The 27,037-nt window shown below is 42.7% G+C and overlaps 1 protein-coding gene across 1 annotated transcript; it reads left to right on the forward strand.

Annotated features, from left to right (window-relative positions):
- Positions 1-27,037, forward strand: LOC119965100 (homeobox protein EMX1-like). The gene is made up of 3 exons (XM_038795394.1): positions 1-602; positions 13,934-14,118; positions 26,044-27,037. Exons 1-3 carry the CDS (start codon positions 251-253, stop codon positions 26,209-26,211), a joined length of 705 nt encoding a protein of 234 aa, XP_038651322.1. The 5' UTR covers positions 1-250; the 3' UTR covers positions 26,212-27,037.

Below are 27,037 nucleotides of genomic sequence, written 5' to 3' on the forward strand. Positions count from 1 at the left end.
AGCCCCCTTTTAATTAGATCATCCAGCTCCAAATCGTTAACACCAGTTTTTTTAAACCGAATCACACATTGCCAGGTACGCATATGGATTGTTACATGGATTGGAGTCCACATTGGATCTAAGGAATTGTGCCTGCTTGGGGGAGGGGGGAAAACAAACCCCCCCAAAAACCTTCTTTCGACCCTGTTTTGGACTTTCTCAAAACCTTCCTGATCTTTGGCATCTAGAGCCAGCCCATTTGGCGAAAGCCATGTTCCAGCCCGCGACCAAGAAATGCTTCACCATCGAGGCTCTGGTAGGCAAAGACAGCCCCTCCACACTCGGGGATGAACCCCTGCGACCCACAGCGCTGAGGTACGCCGACTCGGTGCACGCCTCTCCCTTTGGTAGCGGCTTTCAGAACGCCGGCAGGACTCTCTACGGCAGCCCCGAGCTCCTGTTCCCAGAGCCGGTGGCACACGCGGCCAGCCCCGCTCTCTCTATGCACCCGGGGAATCCACACCACCTGCCCGCACAGTCTTTCTTTGCACCGCAGCAGAGGGAAGCGCTGAGTTTTTACCCATGGGTATTAAGGAACAGATACCTGGGTCACAGGTTTCAAGGTAAATCGATAGCATTTTTAAAGTGATAACAGTTTTGTAAGTATTGTATTCAATGCTGTGCAAAGAGAGAGGTATCAAAATGTTAAATTGCATCTGAATAAAACTCACTAACCCAACTCTTACCGTTCAGAATGATTAAGCAGACTCCTAACCTCAGTTTGTTGCATCCTGTACTGCCTGTGTCTGGGAGGTTAGATTGTAAACACCGCGGGGTTTTGCTGTGGGTAATTTGAAAATCAAAATCGGCCAATTTCACAGCGTTCGGCTGCCGACATATCTTGTGCAGACGCTTTATTTGACGTTTGATTCTTAAAATATAAACAAACCATTAGGTATGTAAATCAGGATTCTGCAGGAGACAATACCTGTGCAATCGGACCCTGACCACGGGTCACTTCAGATGGGAAAGTTGGATTCAGGAATAAACACTGCGGGAATGAGGAAAGGGTCATTTTGAACGGAGATCTTGCTGGGGTTGTTGGGGGGAGGGGAGGGGTATCAATGAGAAGCCTGTGTAAGAATCAGGAGTTAGCAGGGATTCTCCCGCCACTTCACGTGGGTAGACTGGCCTGCAGCTCGACTTCCGATTGTCACAGCTTCCCAGGAGTTCCTGGACGTCGGGCGGTGGAGAGGGGGTAGGGGGTGCACAGAGCTATCTGGCCTCAATCACCACCCCCCCTCCCCAGGTGCAGATTTAAATCTCAGATTGGAAAGGTGGTCATTGACGTTCTAATGCTTTTGCTCCTGTCCAAAATCCAGTTGACAAGTTGCAGGTTTATTCTGGAACCAATAAAACTCCACACGACGATTGGGAACTTTAAATCTGGAATGAAAAGACAGGAATAGGGTGGTCATGCCGTCCTGTAAACGCTGCACCCTTTTTGCAAACTGCACCTGAATTCATAAAGAGGGTCGGATTTATTTCTCAAAACACCGTTTGCGATAAAGTGTTTTTTTTGCTTTAATGCAAATCGATGTATTTGTTGCAAATGGTCACACGGCGAGGCTGCAGTAAAATTGCTGGTTGAATAAGCATTGCTGCTCCAGGGAACGCCGCACCCTTGTTTCTGTGGCTCGCAGCCTCTGTCAGTGCTGAAACAAAGCATGCAGGAAATATTCAGCAGGTCTGGCAGCATCTGTAGAGAGAGAAACAGAGTTAATGTTTCAGTTCGGTGACCCTTCATCATCTTTTCATTTCAAACTTGCTGCATTGTGAGTCAATGTGTACTAACCAGGAGAGAAAAGCCCTGTTAAATTGACGACGCTGTTTATTCTCTTAGACATTTGAATAGGGCGATGAAACACCATCATTTTAAAATTAAGCAGACCTGGGTTTAAATGGTCCATTGCGTTTTGCTGACGGCCTCAACACCTTCACAACCATTACCCCATTACAAACAACCTTCATCAGCCATTACGATGCAAGTCTAATTCTCTTGTCGCGAACGTATGTAGCTTTTTTAAAAAATCCAATGACCGTCCAAAATTTAAAAAAATGACTTGGCGGAAACCATTTAAAAAATGGTGAAATGTACAGATATCTCTCTCTTGGAGTATCTGACGATGCGCATTGCCTTGCTGTGAAAGCAGAATATATGTGCGGTTTACAAATTAGCTTGCATTGTTCCACAAGTGTAATTCGATAAATTGATAATGGCATTTTGTTGGATGTAAGTAATTTACATACAATCGCACAATGGAGTTGCACGATTCTGGTATTGAACTTCTGCGTAGCAGTTCAAACGCGCAGATATTTTAAAGTTGTCTTCTGACATTTATACACCAGAATCGTTTGATGTTTCTGTAAGTGACACAACATGATCCGTACAATTCGCTGGAGCTGTTATAAAACACTCTGATAATCAATATAAAGAATACCACAACTTTGGGGTCGCGGGAGGCACATTAGAACTCTCAAATTCTTGCTTAATGGAGCTCGCGACGAGATTATTTGGGGGGGGGGGGATATGTAAAAGCACAATAATTGAAAAAGGAAATCAATTGGGGACAAAATTCCATTGAAACACTCTGGGCGCACACCTCTTCAGGAGCGAGGGAGGAAATGGTGCAAATTAGTTCTACATTCTACCCATTCCTTAGGGGGATTAAATTGGGTCTCGGAGGAAGATGGCGGGACAGAATGACATTGGACCTCGTGGCTCAGAAGTGGGACTGGGCACTTACATTAAGGGGGAGGGAAATGTAACCTATTCGGAAAAAATTCTTTGACACATTGTTTCGAGTAACCAGGCCTCCTCTGCCGAGAGAAACTAGATTGAGAGATCATTTAAAAGAAAATTTGTATTTATAGTCCATAACATTAAAACAAGACAGAAATGAACACCCCGAAATATGGTATCACCCCTCTGGAGTATTTCTGTTGTACCCTCATATGTAAAAATTAAACTCGCGATAAAATATTAACATTATCACACGCTACCTCACGGAGTAAAACAATAAAATGACTACTTGTACTACATGTTTTAGTTCTATCTCATAAATATTTACAAAATGTTCCACACGCAGCAGACTGTAATAATAATCTTTATAAGTGTCACAAGTAGGCTTACATTAACACTGCAACGAAGTTATTGTGAAAAACAGGATGGGGACCGTGGTCGGCACATCTTTATCTTCCCCATGTTATAATATCATGCAGACCTGGAGACGTGCAATAGACTGTCCCTTGAAGGTCCTTATCGATAGAGCATGTTTTATACCGTGCAGAACACAAACGTATTTTACACTGTCCATAGTTCATGCAGAGTATATTGCAGTATAGATCAGGCTGAGTATATTACATATTGTGCAGAGTATGTTACATCTGGAATTCAATACAATGCAGGTTACATAATAAATACACGTCTTCTAGACTAGAGCATGTTACAAGGTGAAAGGACTTCGGATCTGGCGCACTGACGGCATGCTAGATTCAGGGGAAACTTAATCCCAGCGCGCTTCACGCTAAATACATGCAAAGTACATTAAACTTCCGCAGAAAATGCTACAAGGTATGTAAATATTTCGCTAATCTTAGGTGGAAGGCTGTGCAGAGCGCTCCTCAGATCTGTAATCACTTTAAAATAGATAACACATTATGAGTGGCTAGAGCTGCGGCGCCTGACTTGCTACATTCAAAGCTAAGTGCAATTTCCTTAACGTAGAAATGATTTGAAGTGTGATATAAACCTATAGTTTCCGAAGTACTTAGTGCATGTTTTAGTTCCGTCTCATAAATATTTACAAAATGTTAATTTTGATCCATGACTCACCTTTTCACTCGCACACACATTAGGGGCATTGCGAAAACGCGATCGAAAATATAATACGCGCCTTATGTAGAAAACTAGCTGAATTTAATTTTTTTTTACATTATAAGGGGCATAAATGGTGCTTCAAAGTTGATGGTCCAACAGTACTGAAAATGGGAAACGTTTATCATCCTGTTGTTTATGACATGCCCTGGATCCCTTGATTGAAGTACTATCTTGCTATTTATCCTCAACCAGACCGAGTAGAGATATATGTTGAATTTCATAGGTAATGTTTTTGCATAGAAACAATTCTCCAATATCGAACTTCATTCCCTGAAACTACGTGTTCTGAACGTTATGCTGAGTGCATAGCGATGTATTAGTGACTCCAGAGTTACCATCTAACTGATGAACAATGCATCAGAAAGACACAATTTAGAGGTCATTCTGAGTAATCCTTTAATAGGTGATGTAATCTTGCTTTCCATGATTAACCTCAATCATTTACACAAATATTTCACATTTGCAACATATGCAAATTGCAGACATTTTATTGAAGGAGAAATGTCCTTAAAGTACCAATGACCTCACTGTTGTTTTGCAGGGTAGCTGCTTAAACCATATTGTTAGAAGGTTCCTGTAGCATTAAAGTTGAACCACGTATGACAGTGCTTTTGTTGGTGCAAAAAGGTACTTTATTTGTAGAATATCTGAAAGGGCATTACAAGCATTTCAAAATGGCCATCACAAAAAGTGCAATAATATTCAGGTTTTCTACATAAATCATGATAATGTATATGACTTGCACAGGCTTTGTACCCCCCCGACCCATACACGGTATGTTTGCTAACTGGTGCAAGCTTTTTTTTCCACTCATAAGCCTCAAGGTAAGCCACAGATAGGCCATGTGTGATCACCTATTGTAACATCTACAAGCTTTCTGTTATGTATGTGCTGCATATGTCAGTACATTTGAAATGTAAATACAATGCAAAGATGGTGTTGTTTTAAGTAATTTAAAACAATTATAAAGTTAGGCCTAACTAAGGTATTTTATTCCCTACAATTTCATCAATTCTGCATCCTTTGATTAAATGTTTCTAGTATAACATCGAAGTGTCTCTCTTGAAGATATTGCAATTGACAGTAACATTCAGAAAATAACTTTTTTTCCTGAAGCATCACAAATGGCCATTGACAGTTATTTCCACTGTTGCTCCTGTTAGTCTATAGAGTCTAATGCGGGACAATTTAAACAAGTATAACTTCTTAAAGGAAACTGTACATTATAATCATCAGTTGAAGCCGTAACTGAATGGATCACATTATACAGCTTTCTTGTATATATTTTTATCAAAATCCTCAAATCTAGTATTATTGCTCACAATTTCAACACATAACCACAACGCCATTTTACATTTTTAGGTTTTCGAAATAAGGTCGTAACGATAAATATGTAGATGGCAATAGTTTTTTTTGGTTTATAAATTTAGAGTACCCAATTCATTTTTTCCAATTAAGGGGCAATTTAGCATGGCCAATCCACCTAGCCTGCATATTTTTGGATTGTGGGGGCGAAACCCATGCAAACAGGCGGAGAATGTACAAACTCCACCCAAGGCCAGATCCCAGATCAAACCTGGGACCTCGGCACTGTGAGGCTGCAGGGCTAACCCACTGCGCCACCGTGCTGCCCTTAGAAGGCACTAGTTAGGGTGTAGTTAGAGGATTGTGTGCATTTATGTCACTCTATAGGAAGGCCATAGTGCCAAATGGATTGTACAACACAGATTCATCAGGATGATACCATGGATTTAAAAAATCAAACTATGTCCAGATGTAAGACACTGTGGTTATTTCCTTTGGAGTGAAGAAGCCTTTGCTGAGATTTATTAGGAACCCTTAAAATCATGAAGAATTTGGATAGGGTGAAGGATTATTTTCCCCAGTTTAGGGGTCAGAGAAAAGAGGTTATCAATTCAAAATAGCCAGTTAGAGAGTAAGGTCAGAAGCTGGGGGAAATTTATTTGCACAAATTTATCAGAACTTTGCCATTGGAATGTTACTATTACAGAGTTCTGGCATGAACTGTAAATGTGAATGTAAATCAGAAAATGCGGGCATGGGAACCCTGGTCAAGGAAAGGTGACAGCTGGTTGTGCAGACATTTATGAAGTTGTTGCTGCTTAGTTTCTTCATTTGTGTGTTTTGCCAGTGGCTCTGTTTCTTGTGTATAAATCTTGTTACTAAATGTTAAATCGCAATAAAAATATGTAAAAGACAATAAATATTACATTACAAATTGAAATTAGATTTACTTCTAAAACAGAAGAAGATATCGAACCAGAGGGAATAAGTCAGACAGTGGGATTGTTCCAGTAAAGAGTCAGCATTGAAGGGGCGGCACATGGCACAGTGGTTAGCACTGCAGCCTATGGCGCTGAGGACCTGGGTTCGAATCCCAGCCCTGGGTCACTGTCCATGTGGAGTTTGCACATTCTCCTTGTGTCTGCATGGGTTTCATCCCCACAAATCAAAGATGTGCAGGTTAGGTGGATTGGCCACACTAAATTGCCCCTTAATTGGAAAAAAGAAATAATCGGGTACTCTAAAATTATTTTAAAAAAGAGTCAGCATTGACATGGGTTGATTGGCCTTCTTCTGAAGTGTACATTTTTATATTTCTGAGTAAACACAATGAGATACTTTCTAGTAGGATATGTTTGACTGACTGTTCAGGGTTTATTCCTTGACAGTTTTCTTGAAACAGTTGGTTCCAATAGAAAATCTATCCGCAACATTGTTATCGGGATTTGGAATCTATTTAAGAAAAAAAACACTTTTTTGGGGACTGGTGGCCCAATTAAGGAATAAATACTGTACTCTTGGGATTGATTGATGGTTCAATTAATATATAATTAATCTTCCTGGGGCTGCGTATTCATTTAAGAAATAATCACGTAGTGATTTTCCTGGGATTATGGATATATTTAAGTAATAGGACCATTCTAAATCCTGAATTTAAAAAGGTACTGTTCCAACTGTGGGGAATTTAAAATAATATTTTTGAAGAGAAGGTAATGAATCTGTTACTGATGCACTGTTCTAGTTACCTCCTGCACAGTTATTCATTTTGTTTGTAAATAGGAATTCAGGTGTCAATTATGGTGCAACAATTTCACATGGCTACATTCATTGAACAGTCATTTGCTTTAAACAGCCATTTCCTCTGTAATCTTGTTGAGGTGAATACCTGCCTGAACAAAGCAGAAGCCGCTATGTTCAAAATTCACAGTAGTGCTGTATCATAATGGTGAATGCATCCAGCATCTGGATTCAATCCTAGCCTGTTCTGAACTGAATCAGCTTGATTGCCCCAAACACAGACCTCCTTGATGAAATCAAGAATAATTATTTCAGTTACAAAGTATTTGATTCAACATAAGCTGAGATCTCTTCCAAAAATGTGCACTCAAACAAATAATAAATCCAAAGGAGGTCTGAAGGCTCTATGCCTTCTTTTCAAACAATTATTTCCAATTGAAACTACTCAATGAAATGAATGTGGACCATGAATATAATTACCAGCATATAACTTTCACCAGGCAATCTTCAAACAATCCACTTTTCCTATTCCTGTAGTTAATGGAGCAGAGTGAAGTACCACAGGCTAAGATATGGAATGCCTCTGAAGTATTGAGTCAACATGGAAACTTGATTTAAATGTCCTTGATCTCCTTCTCTGATAGGTTATATACTATTAGTGCCTACTCTGTAACACACCAACTTCTACATCAAATCAAGAAGATCCCAGGTTCATTCTGGTTGTTATCTGATCTTAACCAGGTGCCTGTAGGGTCAGTGAATAAGCCGTACCACCATTTGGTCATGAAAAGATAAAGTAGCCATAGTTTACATTCCTTAAGTTTCAGTGATTGGATATTGGGTGACAATTAAATTGGCCTTGGCTATGATGTCTTCTGCAGTTGAATAACCTGCAGAGTCTTGTTGTCAAAGATCACACAGGAATGATGAAAACATGGGTGAAGGCATTGAAGGAAATAATATCCTAACAATGCGTTAACATCTTCAGGAGAGGACAGAAAAGAGGGTGGAAAATTGATGAGGGACAGAATAATGAACTGCATATTATTTAGCTAACGGGCAAGGCAAGAGGATTATTGGTTTGTGATTGGTGCCTCAGCAGATATTTGATTAAGTCCTATTGCTCATATTTTAACTATTTTTCCAATTAAGGGGCAATTTAGTGTGGCCAATCCACCTACCCTGCACATCTTTGGGTTGTGGGGGAGAGACCCATGCAGACACAGAGAGAATGTACCAACTCTACACAGACAGGAACCCAAGGTTGGGACCGAACCCGGGTCTTTGGCACAGTGAGACAGCCGTGCTAACCACTGTGCCACCGTGCCGCCTTATATTTTCATTATTTATTTATTTAGATTGCCCAATTAATTTTTTCCAATTAAGGGGCAATTTAGCATGGGCAATCCGCCTACGCTGCACATCTTTGGGTTGTGGGGATGAAACCCACGCAGACACGGGGAGAATGTGCAAACTCCACACGGACAGTGACCCAGAGCCAGGAGTGAACCTGGGACCTCGGCACCGTGAGGTACAGGGCTAACCCACTGTGCCACTGTGTTGCCCATAGATTTTCATTATTAACAACAACAGGCATTTGTATTCAGTAGTGAATAAAAACAGCCTGATATTCTATCATTATCTGCCTATAACGGGGTTGGGCACAAAAGACCATATATTGCTTGCTACATGAACATCAACAACAAATAGTCATGAGTAAATAAAGGTGTCATGTAAGCAAAATTACAGTGGCTATTTGTCTCTTTGGTGTTGCCCTTATATTTCTATTCCTCCAGAGTTGTTTTAACAAACAGTAGAAGAGAATTGAGAGAAAAATGCAATTTTTTGAAGTGTTAGCAATTTGTTCGTTCCATTAGTAATGATTAGACAGAGGCTTATGCAGCTGTTCAGTCGAATGTAGAAGGGAGTAATTTATTCCAGTTCAGTCTTGGAGTTACTGAGCTGGCCAAAGGGCAAAATGGCAAACTGATATCAAGCAGTCGGAGAAGTGAAAGGTAAATGGGGTGTTCTTTTGTCCATCAGCAAAGCTGCATTTGGTATTGGCAATGTAGCAACATGTAGAAGGGGAATATAAACAGGTTAAGAACCATAGGCTTCCAGAATCAAAGGGTGTACAGGCCCATGATGTGAGTGTACAGTGTTTAGCTCTGGAACAGAGCACAGGACCACTGTGTACTGTAAAGAAGCTGTGACTCTGGTGAGGAACAATCAGTTGCAATTTCTGACCAGTGCCATTGAAAGAGTCAACCAGTTTGTCTTTCAGAGAGCTGATATTGCCTTTATTCCAGAGTTTGAGAATTTGTAGGCTACAAAAAAATTAAACCTGAATGAATTTTATTCAATTATGCGTGTGTATGTTTTATATGTGCTTGTCATTTATGCAGCGTGAACATCTTCATGCTGGTTGTGACAATATCCTAATTTTAAGTAGTTGAATGGGAAGCACTTGTGTATGAAGGCACAGCCAATGATGAGATATGAAGGATACAGAATACCTCCTACATGTTTCTATGGCCAATTCTGAAACATCTGGATCACAGATGGGGCTCTTCTTTGCTGAAGTCACTGTGATTTCTGTATCTTTAGAGATAATATCTACTTGTGCAGGATTATATCAGTTGATTGATGTGAATACCTACGAGTCACTTTAAACAACTTCTCACATACATCTCCTGAAGTGCTTCTTCTCATGAAGTTAAATACCATGCCTCAAGATAGGGTGCTGATTACTTATGATATTCTTCTCCTATTGTTGTCTGAAACCATTCTGCAAAAAATACATTAATCAAGCCATTATTGTATATAGGAATTCCAAAGCAGCAATGAAATACTGCAATGAAGGAGATGTTTCTACTCTGCTTATGGTCTGTATAATTTAGACCTCGACAGATGTCACGTGCTCAGTGGCAGTCTGCAATGCAGCCAATTGGTGTCCCATGCTCTTACTCATGGTAAGGGGCATATCTGCATGTTGTACTCTCCCACATTACCCAGACCAGCTTCCAATGCAATACACACAGAGGTGCATGATGGCTGGTGCTGCACCAGTCTTGTTGGAAGAAATCTCACTGTTTCCCCACTTAGCTCAGCAAAACAGGCATCTGTTCTAGATCAGCTGATCATACTTTAACCTCACCTGGGGCAGCATGATGGCACATCTGCCTCACAGCGCCAGGGATCTGGCCTTGGGTGACTGTGTGGAGTTTGCACATTCTCCACATGTCTGCATGGGTTTCCTCTGGGTCCTCCGGTTTCCTCATACAGTCCAAAGAAGTGCAGTTTAGGTGGATTGGCCATGCTAAATTAGCCCTTGGTGTCCAAAGATGTGCAGGTTAGGTGGAGTTATGGGGTGAGGAGTGGGTCTAGGTAGGTCAGTGCAGACTCAATGGGCCGAAGGACAATTTAGCACTGCAGGAATTCTACAGTGTAGTAACACTGCAATCCTTTCCTCACCAATGCTCATTGGCTTCCTCCTCAATCATTGGCTATTAGCAGTGTGAAGATAGCTATGTTGGTATATACTTTGCATAAAGTCATTATGTATGTTGTTGGCTAACACTGTTCAAATGTGACTGGAGAACCATTGGTGTCTTCTTCCTGTGAAAGTAACAGTTGATTCATTGTGCGTAAATGAACACATTTATCAATTTTGATACGATATTACCAATATTTTATCGAGGGTTAGTGTTTAATTATCCAGTCTGGCGATGTTTATTGCTCAAATCATTGAAATTTCAAATTATGTAGTTCACAATATAACTTCTGAGCTCTCGTATCTCCAGATACCCAAGACTTTCCACAGTCTTCCTCTTGAACAAAGGTGCATTTAAGGAATGAGCTATTTAGTGTCTCACTGTCCAAAACTTCCTCCTTGCTCCCGTTTCTCTTTATATGCAGATTAAAACATAAAGGAATAAGCTGAATGTTGTGCCCATAGAAATTAATTCCTTCAGTGTACTCTCTTTCTCCTATCATGACATGTATACGGTTATCTCCAAACTTCTATTTTATTTGATTCATATCTCCTTTCCGTGTCAGTGTAGCACTTTCATAGATTTTAATGACCGTTTATTTTTCATGTCTACCTATATCCGGCACTGTTACTTTACATCATTATCAAAGCCTTGGTGGGATTACTTCAATCTTGTAGCTTCATTTCAACCTCCAGCAGCTACTCAGCGTCGTTGGTACAATCTTTATTCTTTCATTTACACACTTTCATATTTAGGAGGCATCTCCCCCCCCCCACACAATAAAATATCAGGTTGAAAACCAGGGGCAGCACGGTAGCACATTGGCTAGCACTGTGACTTCACAGGTTCGATTCCCCGCTGGGTCACTCTCTGTGTGGAGTTTGCACATTCTCCCAATGTCTGTGCAAGTTTCCTCCCACAGTCCAAAGATGTGCAGGTTAGGTGGATTGGCCATGCTAAATTGCCCTGAATGTCCAAAAAGGTCTGGAGGGGTTAGGGAGGAAGTGAGGGCTTAAGTGGGTCGGTGCAGACTCGATGGACCGAATGGTCTCCTTCTGCACTGTATGTTCTATGTTCTAAGTCGCATTTCCCCACAACAAAGTTATTCGGGTTCCTGATGTGGTGGATCAAATGAGAGCTGTTCTCAAATTTCATTGTCATTTTCTTCATGAATTGCACAACATTCCTGAATTAAAGAATGACGGACCCGGTTAAGTGGCTGGGAAACTGATTGAAAGTCTTGAAAATACTATTTTTGTTGGTTGCCGCCATTGATTGTTAACGTTAGTATTACCATTGGTGGCAAGTAGTCTTGGGAATGATGAGGAGCAATGCCTTTTCACTATTTTGTTAGCAGGGCAGAAATTGTTAAGACATGGTCTGTCTCCTTTCCAATCTGTGGAAGAAAATATATATTTGAGATGCGTGTGCATTCCTGACATGCTTCTATGTAATGATTTATATCGGTCCTGCAATTGCCAGCAGTTCCTCTTGTCTGCTTAAGCAAAGCGTGCTGGCTTGCCAAGGAAACTTTAATGTCTAACGTGCTAAAAGTTTACATATGATGCATGCATTGTGCTTTTATTTACATCACACCCCTGTGAAAACATTCCGGTGCCCAACAAATACCAATTACTGGATGGTTTGATACGTGATTTAATTGCATACATGTATAGACTAGTGTACAGATTAAATAGGTGTAGATGACAGACATATTATGGATAGAAAGCTATGAGCACAGAAAGAACAGAGACTATGGTCTAAACCAGCCCAATCGTAACCCTTAAACGAACCGCATCCCTAAACCTTGAACCAGACCTAAGTCTTATCCAAGCCATATCCCTCCCTTAAGCCATCCCCAACACTAACCCTAAAACCAACCCCAACCATTAAACCATCCCCAACACTAACCCTTAAACCAACCACGATCGCAAACCTAATCCTAACCCTAAAACCAATCCCAACCCCAACCCTTAAACCATCACCAACACTAACCCTTAAACCAACCCTAATCCAAAACCTAACCCTAACCCTAAAACCAACCCCAACCCGTAAACCATCCCCAACACTAACCCTAAAGCCAACCCCAACCCCAACCCTTAAACCACCCCCAACCCTAAGTATTAAACCAGCCTAACCCTTAAAGAAGTCCTAAGCCTTAAACCAACCCTAAACCTAACCTTAAAACCAATCCCGACCCTAAGTCTTAAACCAACCCCAAACCTAATCCTAAAATCAACCCTAACCCTTAGACCAAGACTAAACCTAACCTTTAAACCACTCCATAGCACCAACCCTTAAATCAAACATTAACTCTAACCCAAACCCTACCCTTGTATCAACCCTTTCTCCCAAATGTAGCTCTAAACCCCGCACTATGGTTTCCGCTAACCCTAAATCGTGAGCTAATGAACTCCAAACAAATATATAATTATCCGTCCCCTCCCACACATCTACCCTTCACCATAATCCCAATGCAATCCTCTGCTTCCTGATAACTTCAACCGAGACAACTCTGAACCCACAAACTGGGACACAATTTCTACTCACCCTAACCATATCCACTAAACAAACGGTTGGGGTTTTAATGAAGTTCAGTCCCAAAGTAGGATTATAGTTTCTGCTGATCCCCACTCTGGTAGAGATGTTGTTGATTAAATGGGAACTGTGCCAATACCAGTGTTCTTTTTCTTTTCCTTTTAAGGTGTGAATTTTGTTGGCATATTGCAGTGTAATAGTGTTTAATTACACTGCGCATATCTAATATATAACACTTTTATAATGTTACAGCAGCGGCTCAGATATTAATAACTGTACAATTAATAATCATTCAGATTTAATGCGAATTGCTTTGTTGCAAGAAACAAGTATTATTGGTTGGGCCCGTTTGATTTCTGTCTCACTGACGGGGCAGCTCAATGCATTGCCACGTAAATAAACTTTAGAATTCACAGTTACACTTCGATATCAGGTAGATGCGTGTGTTAATTATATCAGTGCCGCCACTCAAGATGTGGGTGAAGCGCTCTGGCAGACGTGTGAAAGTTCGCGGAGCTGATCCACTTAGCTCCCCGGGCAAGACTCGGATATGTGCTTGTCGATATTGTCCTTCCAAAAGGTGTCTGCTAACCTGGAAAGAGCATTTTGAACTGTACAGCACTAGAGCGATGTATTGCTGTTAACAGGTCTGCCGTTAATGATCCTTGTGGAACAATTTGAGGTGATAAATTAAAAGTAGCACGCGGATTGGCAGAGAAATAAAGCATATTGGCTGAAGTGCGATTTCTGCGAGTGTATGGCTCCCAATATGTTAAAGTGTCTGTGTGCAATTACAATCACTTATGAGAACAGAACACACAATATCCAGACATTATTCTTCATCATATTTTCTAAGCAGAATAAAAATGTAATGCTGGAGTAATCGGAAACGAATGCCCCCCTCATACCATTCTCCTTGTATATATTTTTTTGTCTGCAGGGAGTGAGGGGGGAGCCGAGGGCTTGCTTCTCCACGGCCCCTTCACCAGAAAACCCAAGCGGATTCGAACGGCCTTCTCCCCGTCCCAGCTCCTGCGATTAGAGCGAGCCTTTGAGAAAAATCACTACGTGGTGGGAGCCGAGAGAAAACAACTCGCAAACAGCTTGTGTCTCACAGAAACCCAGGTAAGAATGTTGAAGTAGACAGTCAGAGAGAGAAGGAGAGGGGCGGATTGATACTTGGGGTTGGCAGGGAGCAGCGTGGCTGGAGGGAGGGTGTGCTGAGAATGCTTTCCATGCAGGGGTGTCTGACTTTAGAATGCACTCGCGGAAGAGGCGGTGCCAGCAACTTTCACAGGGGAATGGACGTTGAGTTGGAAATGAAACATTGGCAGGGCGATGGGAAAACTGCGCGGGACTGTTGCTCATTGGATCATTCTTTCAAAGAGCTAACATGGGCGCGATGGGCCGAATCACCCCTTTGAAGCTGTATGATTCCACATAAAAACACCTCCCCCCTGTAAGATTTGAACAGTTGCTTGTACTATCCTTCTCCTTCCCCAGTTGTATGGAGACAGCTTATAAATAGGCTAATAATAGGTTAACTAATCAAATAGTCGTTCAGAACGCAGAATGTAAAACAAATCCAAATAATTCAATGGAAATACCTCGGGGACGGGGATCCCATTGAATGCAAATAATCAGAACATTGCTCTTCAGTGGAAAGGCCAAGTGTAATGGGAGGGCCACAACATAGAACCAACCCAACATGCACAAGACCGTCTTTGGACCTTGACAGCAACATGTCAACGTGTCAGGCATTTAGTTTATTGTTGGACCTGTTTATTATCTGGTCTTTCAGATTGTTGCATTTAAGCAGAGAGTGAAAATAAAGTCCTTCATGATCGCTGTCATAAGGCCAGTTTTATTTAAGCTAGGGAGAGGAAGGTGCTTCATGTTTAATCGTGGAGACTGTGTTATGAACGATAAAGACAAATGACATGCAAGTGGCAAGAAATGGAACATTCTGTCGACATATGAGTGTTGCTGTAACATGGATTTCTTGTGATTATTGTGCCATCTCCATACTCAGCCTGGTGTAAAATGGAAACTATCACATTTTACTAATGTAACAGGTCACATGTTCCAAAATAAAAACACCAACGACCAAAATGAACAAGCAGGAAGGATTCGCCTCTTGCTTAGGACTAAATGTTAGAACACGAAAGTCGAGGGAATATTCGAAAGCGATTCAGTTAGATCGACATCCGCAGAATTGTACAATGCTGACAAAAGCAATGGCAGTATTTATCAGTTGGCTTGGCGTTTGGACAGACTGCATATGAACAAATACATGTGTTAGAATGTACTCCTCAGTCTGTTTAAACAGCGATTCTGCAACAAGGTCTGAATCAAAACTGTAGTGTGATAAAATGATCCAAAAAGAGGATAAGTTGCAGAAGGCGCTAATGTGTAAATTTATTAGATACAGCTTTGCAGAACTCGAGTGAAAGGCATGGGGGAGGATTTAGAATATTCAGTGTGTTGAGTACTGTAAACATGCATAATCAGGAGGTTTGTTTGTATCCAGACTGTGCGTTAAAATACTTAGCATTTTCTCTACAGCGGGGGGAGATGGGAAAGAGCTGTTTTATTGGAATTTAATGCAGCAAATGATTTTGCCCTGGTGTTCTGCATTTACCATGTGGCGTGGCCCATTGGGATTTGGTTGAAAGTAAGATGCAGCGATCGTTGCCCATATAACGGTTCTCTGAGTTTGGAGTGAACTACATTTATAATGAATATAAACTAGTGATATTTTACGCCCGTAAAAGAACATTGGCTGAAGCATTTTCCTTAAACAGCAATGCAATTCTTCAACTAAAATGACTCGAATGGTATGTCACTTTGGCCTTGCATTTTGGAACTGAGTGTCATGCGCTTTGCAGTTCTCTGGATTGATGAACACGACTATAGTCCCAAGTCAGCTAGCACAATATCAATTCGGGCAAGATATCTAATCGAGCGGTTGTTGACTATGACTGTAATTGTAAAAGCGACCTCCCCCACACAATAGTCTCGGTGCCAACCAACTACATGGAAACCGTGGTGTATTAATATAGGCACTTCAGTATTTAGAAAAGGCATATGGACAGGCTATTCATACTCTGTTCAATTATTTGTCATTAACCTTTGTTGATAAACAGGACAATATATCAACATAGCACATTACTCCAATCCTCTAAAAGTGCCGGTATCACCAACTATAACAGGTTTAAATAAATTAACTGAAGGTGGGTTGCGATTTGCTAATGATCCTCGGCCGTTCTGGAGTGGGTCTGCATTATTCTGGTGAAAGTGAACACATGAGAGGCAGGGCTTGTCCGATGAAGCATTCCCGAAATACGTATTCAGCTGCGGCGATCAAGGGTAGAATGGGTCAGGCCAGGCGAGGGGGGGGGGGGGGGGGGGGGGGGGGGGGGGGGGTTGGTGGTGGCCCAATTTCATGTCTGTGACCTCTGTAAATTGCTGCCCAGCCCTTGAACACCGGCGTGGATGCGAGTTCGGTTTTCGACAACGCCTTTCAGATTGAAGATCCCACGAACGGGGCAAAACTGATAGGCCAAGCCGCCTTCTGAAGGAGATGAGGTCAGCTGCTTCTCAGCGCCTCCTGTCGGCGAACTGGACAATCCAGAATCAGGAAGAGAAACTGAAGCCCAAAGTTATACGCCAGTAACAACCAACTCCCAAACTGTCTCACAAAGAAATTAAACCCCATTTTTGATTACAGTCCAGTAATGTCTAATTGGGCGGGGGTGGGGGGGGGGGGGGGGGGGGGGGGGGGGCGGGGGGGGGGGGGGGGGGGGTGGGTGAAGCCAAAATATTGCAATTGTGTCGATTGGGGGCGCTGTCCTGTGTGTAGATGGAGTTTCGGAAGGAAATACAAATCAGCTACTAGGACACGAATTGGCTCTTTTTGAAGTCAATTTAATGCTGTGCAAATGGATACTGCCAGCCTGGAGTGGCCTTCGAAAATACTTTCTCTAACAAAGACAAAACCATTCATATGGATACCAGCACACAACCGCTAAGAAATGCAGACTCAAACCTACAGTTTCACACACACACAAATATCCATGTAAATATATATTGACATATATAAACAGCCCCCCACACACAAATAGTGATGCAAATATATATTGATATACACAAATAGACCCATACACATATAAACATAAACACCAATGTAAATATGCATTAACATACACAAACAGGCCCATATAAACACACAAATATCAATGTAAATATATAGGTACATACAAACAGGCTCATACACACTCATATATACCACTATAAATATATATTGATATACACAAACAGGCCCATAGACACACACACAAATATTGATGTAAATATACATTAATATACACAAGCAGGCTGATATTCACACACACAAAAATACCAATGCTAATATATATTGACATGCACAAACAGGCCCACACACATACAGAACCGATGTAAATATTTATTGATATGCACAAACAGGCTGATATGCACATATGCACACAAATACCAATGTTAATAGATATTGATATACACAATAACACACACACACACATATACACATAAGTAGTGATATAAATATACATTGACATACATATAAAGGTCATAGACACACAAATACTGATATAAATATGCATTGACATACACATATAAATCCACAGGCACACACACACAAACGGGTCTGTGGACACAAACACAGGCAGAGGAATACACTGACACACGTTGTAATCTCACAAACACCAATGCGCCGACTCGTACATACAGATCCTTAAACACAGACAGAGACACGGGCATACACTGTGGCAAACACGGGCATACACTGACTCCCACACATCCATGGTAACAAACATACAGACACAGAAATACGCTGACTTCCACATACAAATCTATGGACATAACACACAAACACAGGGACGGGAATATATGGACACAAATCTATAAACACAAGGATTTATAAATGGATTTTCCATAAGCGCAAACACACTATCACCCAGACACAATGGCGGAAATAAACTGACTCACACATTCAGATCGATAATCACAGACACACGAACAGAATTATACTTAATTTCATTCACATTTTCCCCAATCTTCAAAGCGGATTGGATAATCCAGTTGTGGAGAATTCTATTCTGCAATGCATACAATTAAAAGAAATGACTTTCGTTTTAATGTTTTTTTTTACAAAAAGCGGGCAGTTTGCAGGTGAGCGGTGGACTTTTAACTGGAGCACTAGAAGTCACATTGTGAAAGTTTGAGAGGGAACCCGGAATCAGTACTAGATAAGTCCACCGTCTATGGCTATTCATTCCCTCTATTTTTAGACTTCAATCACATTCTATTTATTCTGGGTAAACCCATTGTTTCTGACTTGCATTATACAACAGGATCCTAAACCACTTCACACTCATTCTACAATGGACTAGAAAAAGGAGGACATGACTTGCATTATGAGGGATTCTAATTCAGGTGACCAGATCCATTTCAGATGAAGGCCCAATTCTACTTTCCGCTGTTTGGTACGGCTCAGGCACACACACCTATCAATCGAGGCGCTTTTGCATCTAAATATTACAAATATAACCCCTGGCCCATTAATACTTTCTTCTCATTTTTTGTTGTTGTTGGTCTATTAATACTTTAGCATGTATTTTTGTGAATTATCTATATAATAATTTCATCTGGAATTAACAAACGATCCTCAAACATTACAAAGGGGACAGAAAAATCTCATCTGACAGCGATTTCGCAGCAATTTGTCCAGCTGCTGGAGATTGGTTAGACGGTCATTGTATTTAGCTCTAATGAGGAATATTAAAGGATAGAAATGAAGAAGGGCAGTGCTGTTTCTGTGGGGCGGCCAAATACCAGCGAAGGAATATTATCCACTGCCCCCTTGAGTTGGAGCAGGATTGGGGACACATACAGCAGTCGGCCCAATCACTCCAAAAATAAAATTACCCCAAAATAAAATCGCGCCTCTCCAGTCACAGATTTCACATTTGGAACACAGACACGCGAGGATCACTCTGAATGTTTGCTTTAAAAGGCCGACGGTAGTTGAAGTCAGACGACTGCATGTTCCAACGTGCACTCGTGGGGATTAACTTTGGGCTTTTCCAGTGTCATGTACTGAAAGACCAACAGGAAGATCCAGGGCTGCGGTCCCCAGATATCTGGTGAGGGACGCCGCTTCCTTCTTGAGGGCAAATTAGAGTCACTTCCTGCCCTGGTTTGTTGGAAATGTACAATGTCTGGAGCCTTCTTCCTGAATTAACGAACCCAGCCCCCAAATGCTGTCGGGTTTATTAAAAAGGGCGATGTTTTCAAGTCTCTTTCTGGGCAAGTGTTTACGGAGCAGAACTCTTCGTCCCCTGCAAAGGGACAGTAGTCATGTCCTCCAGCACTTTCAAACGCGGCTACGACTCCTGTGCATTTGAACAAAAAAAGAATATGTAGAATGCAAAACCAAACCAATCACACGTTCTGCCCCGAGGCCAGTAACGTACTGGTTCTCTCATCCAGCACACTGACACGCATTTTATTATGTTGTTCACTTTCCACCGATTAAGCGAATTCATGGGGCAATAGCTCCGGATGAAAGTAGCCCACGCCGGCTTTCAAAATTTCCCATGTGTGCGCGGTACGTGTCAAGGTGCCCAGGAGTTCATTCGTTTTAAATAATATTCCCTTAATACTGTACTGTCTTTCAGCATCAGTTGCAGGCTGCCCTACCAATGGCACATATTTGGTTATATAGAGGGCAGGGTGTGTGGCACCCGCCGTGTAACATTGGGACACCGACATCTTTTGGAATGTGGCACCAGGGGGTTCGTTTCGGGTCTTTAGAAGAGCCACTTTCATGGCAGAGATTGCCTTTCTAAACTCCAATCGGTTTATGCTTCAATCCGCTTTTCTGGGACAAATAAAAAATGAAATGAACAACTGGAATTTCGCTGGAAGGTGACTTTCACTGTCTTTATTCGTTCAGCCTCACTTTAGGCTGAGTATGTTACCCAGGGGAATGCCAGTGCCCACCCTCAATTGTTGCTCTGTACCGAGGGGAGCCCTCTCAGGCAGGAGCTCGCCTTGTCCCAATGGTCGCTGACCGATTCCCTGTGCAGCCGATTCCACAGATGTCCAATCTCAGATCTGCCCAAAGAACCAACACCGCGGCGGCGGCTAACTCTGGGAGCGGGAGGCCGATCGAGTGTTAGCCCCAAACAACACAAAAGAGAATATGATCGAGTTGTGCAGGAGTGCTGGGGGATTGAAAGAACCCCTCAGTGTAGTGTGTGAAATAATGAAAGAGGGAGGGAGGGATGTGGCTAATCCCTGCACCATTCTCTCGGTGCAATGGTAATGTGCCCTCCTTCAAATACAACGCAGGAGGCCCCCCCGCGGCTGCATTTCTTTACAACAGGGACACTACGGAGAGGGGGGGGGGGGGGGGAGAGACCCTGTGAATGAATAGAAGAAAGTGGAGTTAAAAGGCACAGAGGTGGGAGAGTGTATTTTGATTGGCTTTGACAGGAAACCATAGCCAAGGAAATCCGTGTGTGATAGCAGGTATTCGATAGGGGAGAAGGTGGGATGTAAAACGGACCAAGTTGCATGTCGGCTTCTGGCAAATTCACCTGCAGCTCCGGAGCGCCCATTCTCAGCACTCTGCCCTCTCTTCAATAACACCGCTCACTGGCATTTCAATCCACCAGATTCCCTGTCTCGATATTACTGTATATTCCCCAACCCCGTTGGCCTGAACGTTCCCCAGAACCATGCCTAAGAAAGGACAGGAAAATAGTCTTCAGGGAAACGGTGTTTGTACGAACTCTTGCAACATATCTGATTAAAATGTTCAACTGTGGAGTAATTCTCCCAAACCAACAGCTCATCATTGTACACAGGCGCACTCGGATCTTTCAATCTCCGGAAAAAAATTCTATAATTCAAAGGAAAATACTTTAGGAAAGTGTGTATTTATTAAACACCTTGAACACGATGACAATTCAACGACATGTAAATACAATGTCATCCAATCCACACAACCAAAATTGATAGAGGTGTAATATATTTATTAATGGGTTCAATATTTCAATGTTTGTGTCGTAGAAATGCATCCTTACAAGTCCATTCTAAATGGTTAAGGCACACAACGGGGATTTTTTTTCCTTCCTCCACATGTTCCTTGTTTCCCGCGTTACATTTGAGGAAATAGAAAGGTCAGAATGTCTCAGGTCCGTCTCACTCAGGGTGGGTCGTAGCAGGGGTTCCGGGCTGATTAGTTATTTGCAAGGTAAAACGGCAAGGTTAACTGTGCAGGATGAAGTCGCCTCTGAATGAATGAATCACAGACGGGCTATATCCCTGTACATGAGAGTGGTGTCTGCGGGCTCAAACTGCCCCGAACTCTAATTGTTCACACCAGCGGTAATGCTCCCGAAACTCAAACTGACCTAAGCACAGGGAATCCAGTCGAGCTTTGACCAAACTCTTAATGCACATGCACCATTCTCATGACCAGTCAAACGCATTAACCCCGGTTATTCTCAATGGCTCATCTCAGCGCAGGCAAAGTAGCCGCTGTTCCCTGCTTCCTCCTAGAGGATAGCTTCTAAGGGCCCAGCACCACACAGCCTCGCACATTCTGCGGGGATGTTTCGACACGGAGTTCAGTTTGACTACCGTTTAGACTTATTGGGCAGAACTCTCCCCATATTAAACGGTGCCCCAGACCTGCATTGATATACATGCACACTCGGGCACTGTGTGAAATCGGCCTGATTTCCTCTACAATTTCTTGACTAGGAACCCAGAGCCTATGACTGCACCAATGGGTGGAGGTATATAGTGTTAAACACCAGAGTGTTTCAAATACCGTGTCCTAAACACAAACGCTGCATTCAAATTGGTCAGCGAGCAGGACTTTCCAGGCTGTGTCAGCGGACAGGGGAGGATGGACACACAGAGGGACAAGTACAGGTGCTGGGTTTTCTGTTTAAGAAATTGAATAAAGTGGTCCATGGCCGTACGGGGTTGTTATGCTGAATAATCTTCGGTGCAGTTATTTATTTTTGTGATGATCATAACTTGAGTGTTGACGCCCCGGGTTCTATGTGTAAATGAAACGGAAAACAAGCCTGCTCGCAATTAATTAAAATGTATTTGCGGGCCCTGAGTGAGATGTTTGTACAGAAGATAAATGGTATTTCTGTTTCACTCGAGAGCTTAGCCAAACTCCATTTGTTGTAGTTGTAATGAAGACTCAGATTCCGGGGGAAAGGACATCTTTTTGTTTAGAATTCCATCAAAGCGAAATCTGGGGGTGATGTCAGACACAAAGGAAGGTTGGTCAATTTCAGATGATTGAGTCGAAAGTGACAGTCGGACTGTGTTTTCTGAAAGTGGCTGTCGACAGGAATGTAGTGGAAACGAATGCGATGGCAGCAATTAAACTATTCATACCAGACATCGAGAAAAGGTCGGGAGGGGTCAATTTGTGGGATTCGTTGGGGGAGAGGGAATCGTTCAGTTTCCATTCGCATAATATTGGGTTGATCATGAACGTTTCTAAGACTGGTAAACACTGACCCCCCCCCCCCCCCCCCCCCTCCCTCCCTTCTCTCTGAAACTCCTCCCTGGATCATGTGTATTTTCACACTGGATGGCCTGGAGGATGCCCAGCTCTCCATAATACAAACCCCACCTCTGGGAACGGCATTAAAAAACCGTGAGCTTTCGACCAGTGATGATAGACCGATTAATGATTTATTAGACCCTTTAGACGAAGGAGCAGAATAAGCCATACGGCCAATTTGCTTTGCACTGAGGCCAATCGTAAACACACGTGCTGCACTTGACTCCAGGCTATTCCTTATGGGAAGGTACTGCAGGCAAGTTAAACCCAAACATATGCCAGCAATTTCCGCCGGGACTTCCACAGTTTAGGGTTTCCGCCGAAGTTACGTTGGGAGCAAGCGCATCAGATAGTTCCAGCGTGTTGGACACCGGAAAATAAAATCATGCGAACATTTTGACTGACTGAATACCGACTGTTTTCTCGTCTGGGTGGAATTAAATAGGAATGGAAGAGAAATGATTTGATGTGTTTGGGTTTTGTCCAAGACAACGGATTAGAATGGAGGTGGGAAATTGCGGACGCTACAGAGAGGACAGGAGTGAATGCAAACTTGTTGGAACATTAGGATTACAAGTAGTCTTTTTAAAATCGCGTCAGGATTGCTAGCTTTATTTTGTTATTCTCTGGATGTGAACATCTTCGGCTAGGCCAGCATTTATTATCCATCCCTACTTGCCCTTGAGTGGGTGAGCCGCCTAGAACAATCCCGGCCAAACAATGCTTAACTTTAGTTTCATTTCCCACGCTTGACTATACCTATTTGAATTAAAAGATTATTTAGCTCCATGAGCGAAAGGGCCAATTTAGGATCACTAGCAACGTTGATGTTGCAGAGTAAGAAGATAGATTGAGGTGTGTATCGCAAGTCATCTTAACACCGAGTCAGTGGCTGGATTCTTGAATGAAAGCGAAACAAATCGAGCACTGCGGGCCAGAACCATTTCACTCCAAGGTTCCCGGGAATGCAAGGATCCCGGAACAGAACGGGTGGCACTGGGGCACATGGCCAGGGATCCGGGTTTAATTCCGGCCTTGAGTGACTATGTGGAGTTTGCACGTTCTCCCCGTGTCTGCGTGGGTTTCCTCCGGGTGCACCCGTTTCCTCCCACAGTCCAAAGGTGTGCAGTTTAGGTGCATTGGCCATGCTAAATTGTCCATTAGTGTCCAGAGATGTGCAGGTTAGGTGGATTGGCCATGCTAAATTGTCCCTTAGTGTCCAGGGATGTGCAGGTTAGGTAGATTGGCCATGCTAAATTGTCCCTTAGTGTCCAGGGATGTGCAGGTTAGGTGGATTGGTCATGCTAAATTTTCCCTTAGTGTCCAGGGATGTGCAGGTTAAGTGGATTGGCCATTCTAAATTGTCCCTTAGTGTCCAGGAATGTGCAGGTTAGGTGGATTGGCCATGCGAAATTGTCCCTTAGTGACCAGGGATGTGCAGAAATATTATCAGAAGTAAGTAATGATTGGTAAATTATGGGGATTTCGAGAGGGCGAATCTGGACAGCCCTAGATTGGTTAGTTTTACATGAGCAGTAAGGACGTTTTAGAATGAATGATCCAGGCAGGAGAATCATTAGGGAGATGGAAAGCGCTTGGTAAGATTTGGCATGGATTTACGAAAGAAAGCTCCATATCAGAACGGGACGACAGACATAATGTAAGGAAAGATAACATGGGGGTAAGAATATGCATTGGAGAAAATGGATTTTTAGTGAAGATGTTTTGTGGTCTGGGAATAGTTCAGAACATGAGCCGACAGCATGTTGGCAACAACGTATCGAGGTGGATTGATTGGAGGAATCCCTGAAACATGGCAGTTTAAACCAAATAGTCTTCATTTTAATAATGATTTCCAAAAAATCTCTCTTAGCAAGGTTAGCCAGCAGTTTGGTAGAGAAAAGGGATTGTGTTGATCTTTTGGGTACAGGAGTGGAATCAGAATTGGAACAGAAGGGGAGAATGGGGACCGTTCCATAAGAAACTGGTGACTGGAATGATGCAGCCACATCACCTTAATGAACGAATGGATAGAAAGGAATGGTTTTTCACCTAGCAAAGGGAAGAGGAGGTCTGGAGATCTGCGAGATGGAAAATCCGCGAATGCGAATGTAATGGAAATGGGATTTTTTGTGAGACTGTAACAAAAGGGGGAGATCAGTTCTTAGTCCAGAGGGTACCCAAGACAAAGATAAGAGGTTGTTCTTGAAATGCCTGTACATGGTACATGGGGGCTGGTTTAGCTCACTGGGCTAAATCACTGGCTTTTAAAGCAGGCCAGTAGCATGGTTCGATTCCCGTACCAGCCTCCCTGGACAGGCGCCGGAATGTGGCGACTAGGGGCTTTTCACAGTAACTTCATTGAAGCCTACTTGTGACAATAAGCAATTTCCATTTCCATTATTTCTCAACCAGCATTGGATTAGTTTATTGCTGTGTGCGGGAGATGGCTGTGCACACACGTTTGTGTGCTTGTCACGTTTTCTACATCACAATAGCCACACTTCCAAAGTCCATCGGGACACCCTGCAGTTGCAAAAGACGTAATGCAAACCATTTCCTTTCCCTATCGCTCGGACTGGATGGGCCGAATGGCCTTCTCCAGCGCTTTATCAGCACACCAAGCCAATGTTTTGACTGTTATATAAAAAGTGAATGGGATGTTCGGTTCTATAAAAGACAGAGTGCAGCCCAATGGGACTGTCCTGTTTAGAAAGCCTTGATCAGGCCACACTGGGAGTACTGTGTGCAGTTCTGGAACCCAGGCCTAAGTGAGAATGCCGTTCAACCAGACAAACAAAAACTGAGAAAAAAAACTTTAAATGCTAAGGAATGAGCAGAACAGGAAGAGAGGTAGGAAGAACTTGAGTCTTCATTGATGAGAAGGTAGGGAGAGGAAAGGTGTGATTGGGGTTTCCAAATGAGTAAGCGTCGGGCTACAGAGAAGGAGTCAATCCTATTGGAGTTGGTGAGCTTAGTGTGTAGGAGATTTGAATATAAGTGGAGAAAAATAGGTTTCCGTTTGTGGAATAGTTCACCACAGAGGGTCAATGGGGACAAGTGACTCAAAGTCTTTTCAAAAGCAACACTGGTGAAGTAACGTGAAAAGAAGGCTGCCACTGTCGGGGGTTGAAGTTTGTGGTCCCTGGGGGGTGCCCCGCGCCCAACCCAGGATAGTCGTTCCGTTAAAACGAATAGCGGAAAGTTGCGGGCAGCTGAGGTTAAAATCGGGCAAAGCCAGTGTTGTGATACCTCTGTAACTAATCGGCAGTAACACATGTGGTTGCATCAACGGCGTCCCCGGAGAGTACAGTGGCGGGGGAGGGATGCGAAACAGATACGACCCCCTCTTACGATGCACAATAATGGAAAGCGGAAAATCTGACACCTTTTCCTGTTTCTCTCGCCAGGTGAAAGTGTGGTTTCAGAACAGGAGGACGAAATACAAGCGACAGAAACTGGAAGAGGAGAGCCCAGACACACAGCAGAAACGGAAAGGGACACAGCACGTTAACAGGTGGAGAATGGCCACCAGGCAGACCAGCCCAGAAGACATAGATGTCATCTCAGAAGATTAGAGGCCGTTTGGATTTAAAGCAACAAAACAAAAAAAACAACCGAGCCAAACTTCTCAGTATAATTCGTGCAATGGTCACTCCGTGAAGGCGGACACATGGACGGAGATCATTCCACAGATATATAAATATATATATATAAATATATATATATTCAACATCTTTTATTATACTGGCCCATTGTGGAGTTATCCAGTCCACTTCTAATCAAGTCAAAAGCTGGACTAAAAAAAAACTTCAAACGTGTGATTATACTTTAATTAAAAAGAATGTTTTTTTTTCATATAAAAGACTGCAACAATTTGAAGACGAACCGTCCACTCTTGAAATGTCTTTGGGACAAAGAGGCCAAGAATGGAAAGAGCCCGCCCCGTCCCTCACTATAGACTGAGAATGTAATTCTTTTTAAGACGGATTTGATTAAAGGTGGTTAGTAGCATCCAGCATCCAATTAGAGCCATGGGGTTGGTGTGTGCTTTAAAAAAAACATTTTAGTTTTCTTCTTGGAAAGAGGAAGGATGCCGACATGAGCAAGGGGGCATCTCCGAGCTGCCTGGACACACCTTGAAAGTGTGAGTGAGAAAGGCTGATTTTCAAAGTTTCTACGGGTTTTTAAACAGAGAAAAAGGACGGTCTGGAGGAGTTTTTGCCCGAGGACCTCGTGTATATGACTGACACTTCTGCGGTTCCTGCTTCTTGATGTACCTGTTGATGTCTTATCTCGCCCCTCCCATAGATCTGTTCTATAATGGTCTTTGTGTCGATTGTAAATACATGTGTGTCACGAATGGCGTGTCTGTACTACAGAATAATAAGGAAATATTTTTTC

This window comes from Scyliorhinus canicula, chromosome 4 (genome assembly GCF_902713615.1).
Source record: "Scyliorhinus canicula chromosome 4, sScyCan1.1, whole genome shotgun sequence".
Taxonomy (NCBI): domain Eukaryota; kingdom Metazoa; phylum Chordata; class Chondrichthyes; order Carcharhiniformes; family Scyliorhinidae; genus Scyliorhinus; species Scyliorhinus canicula.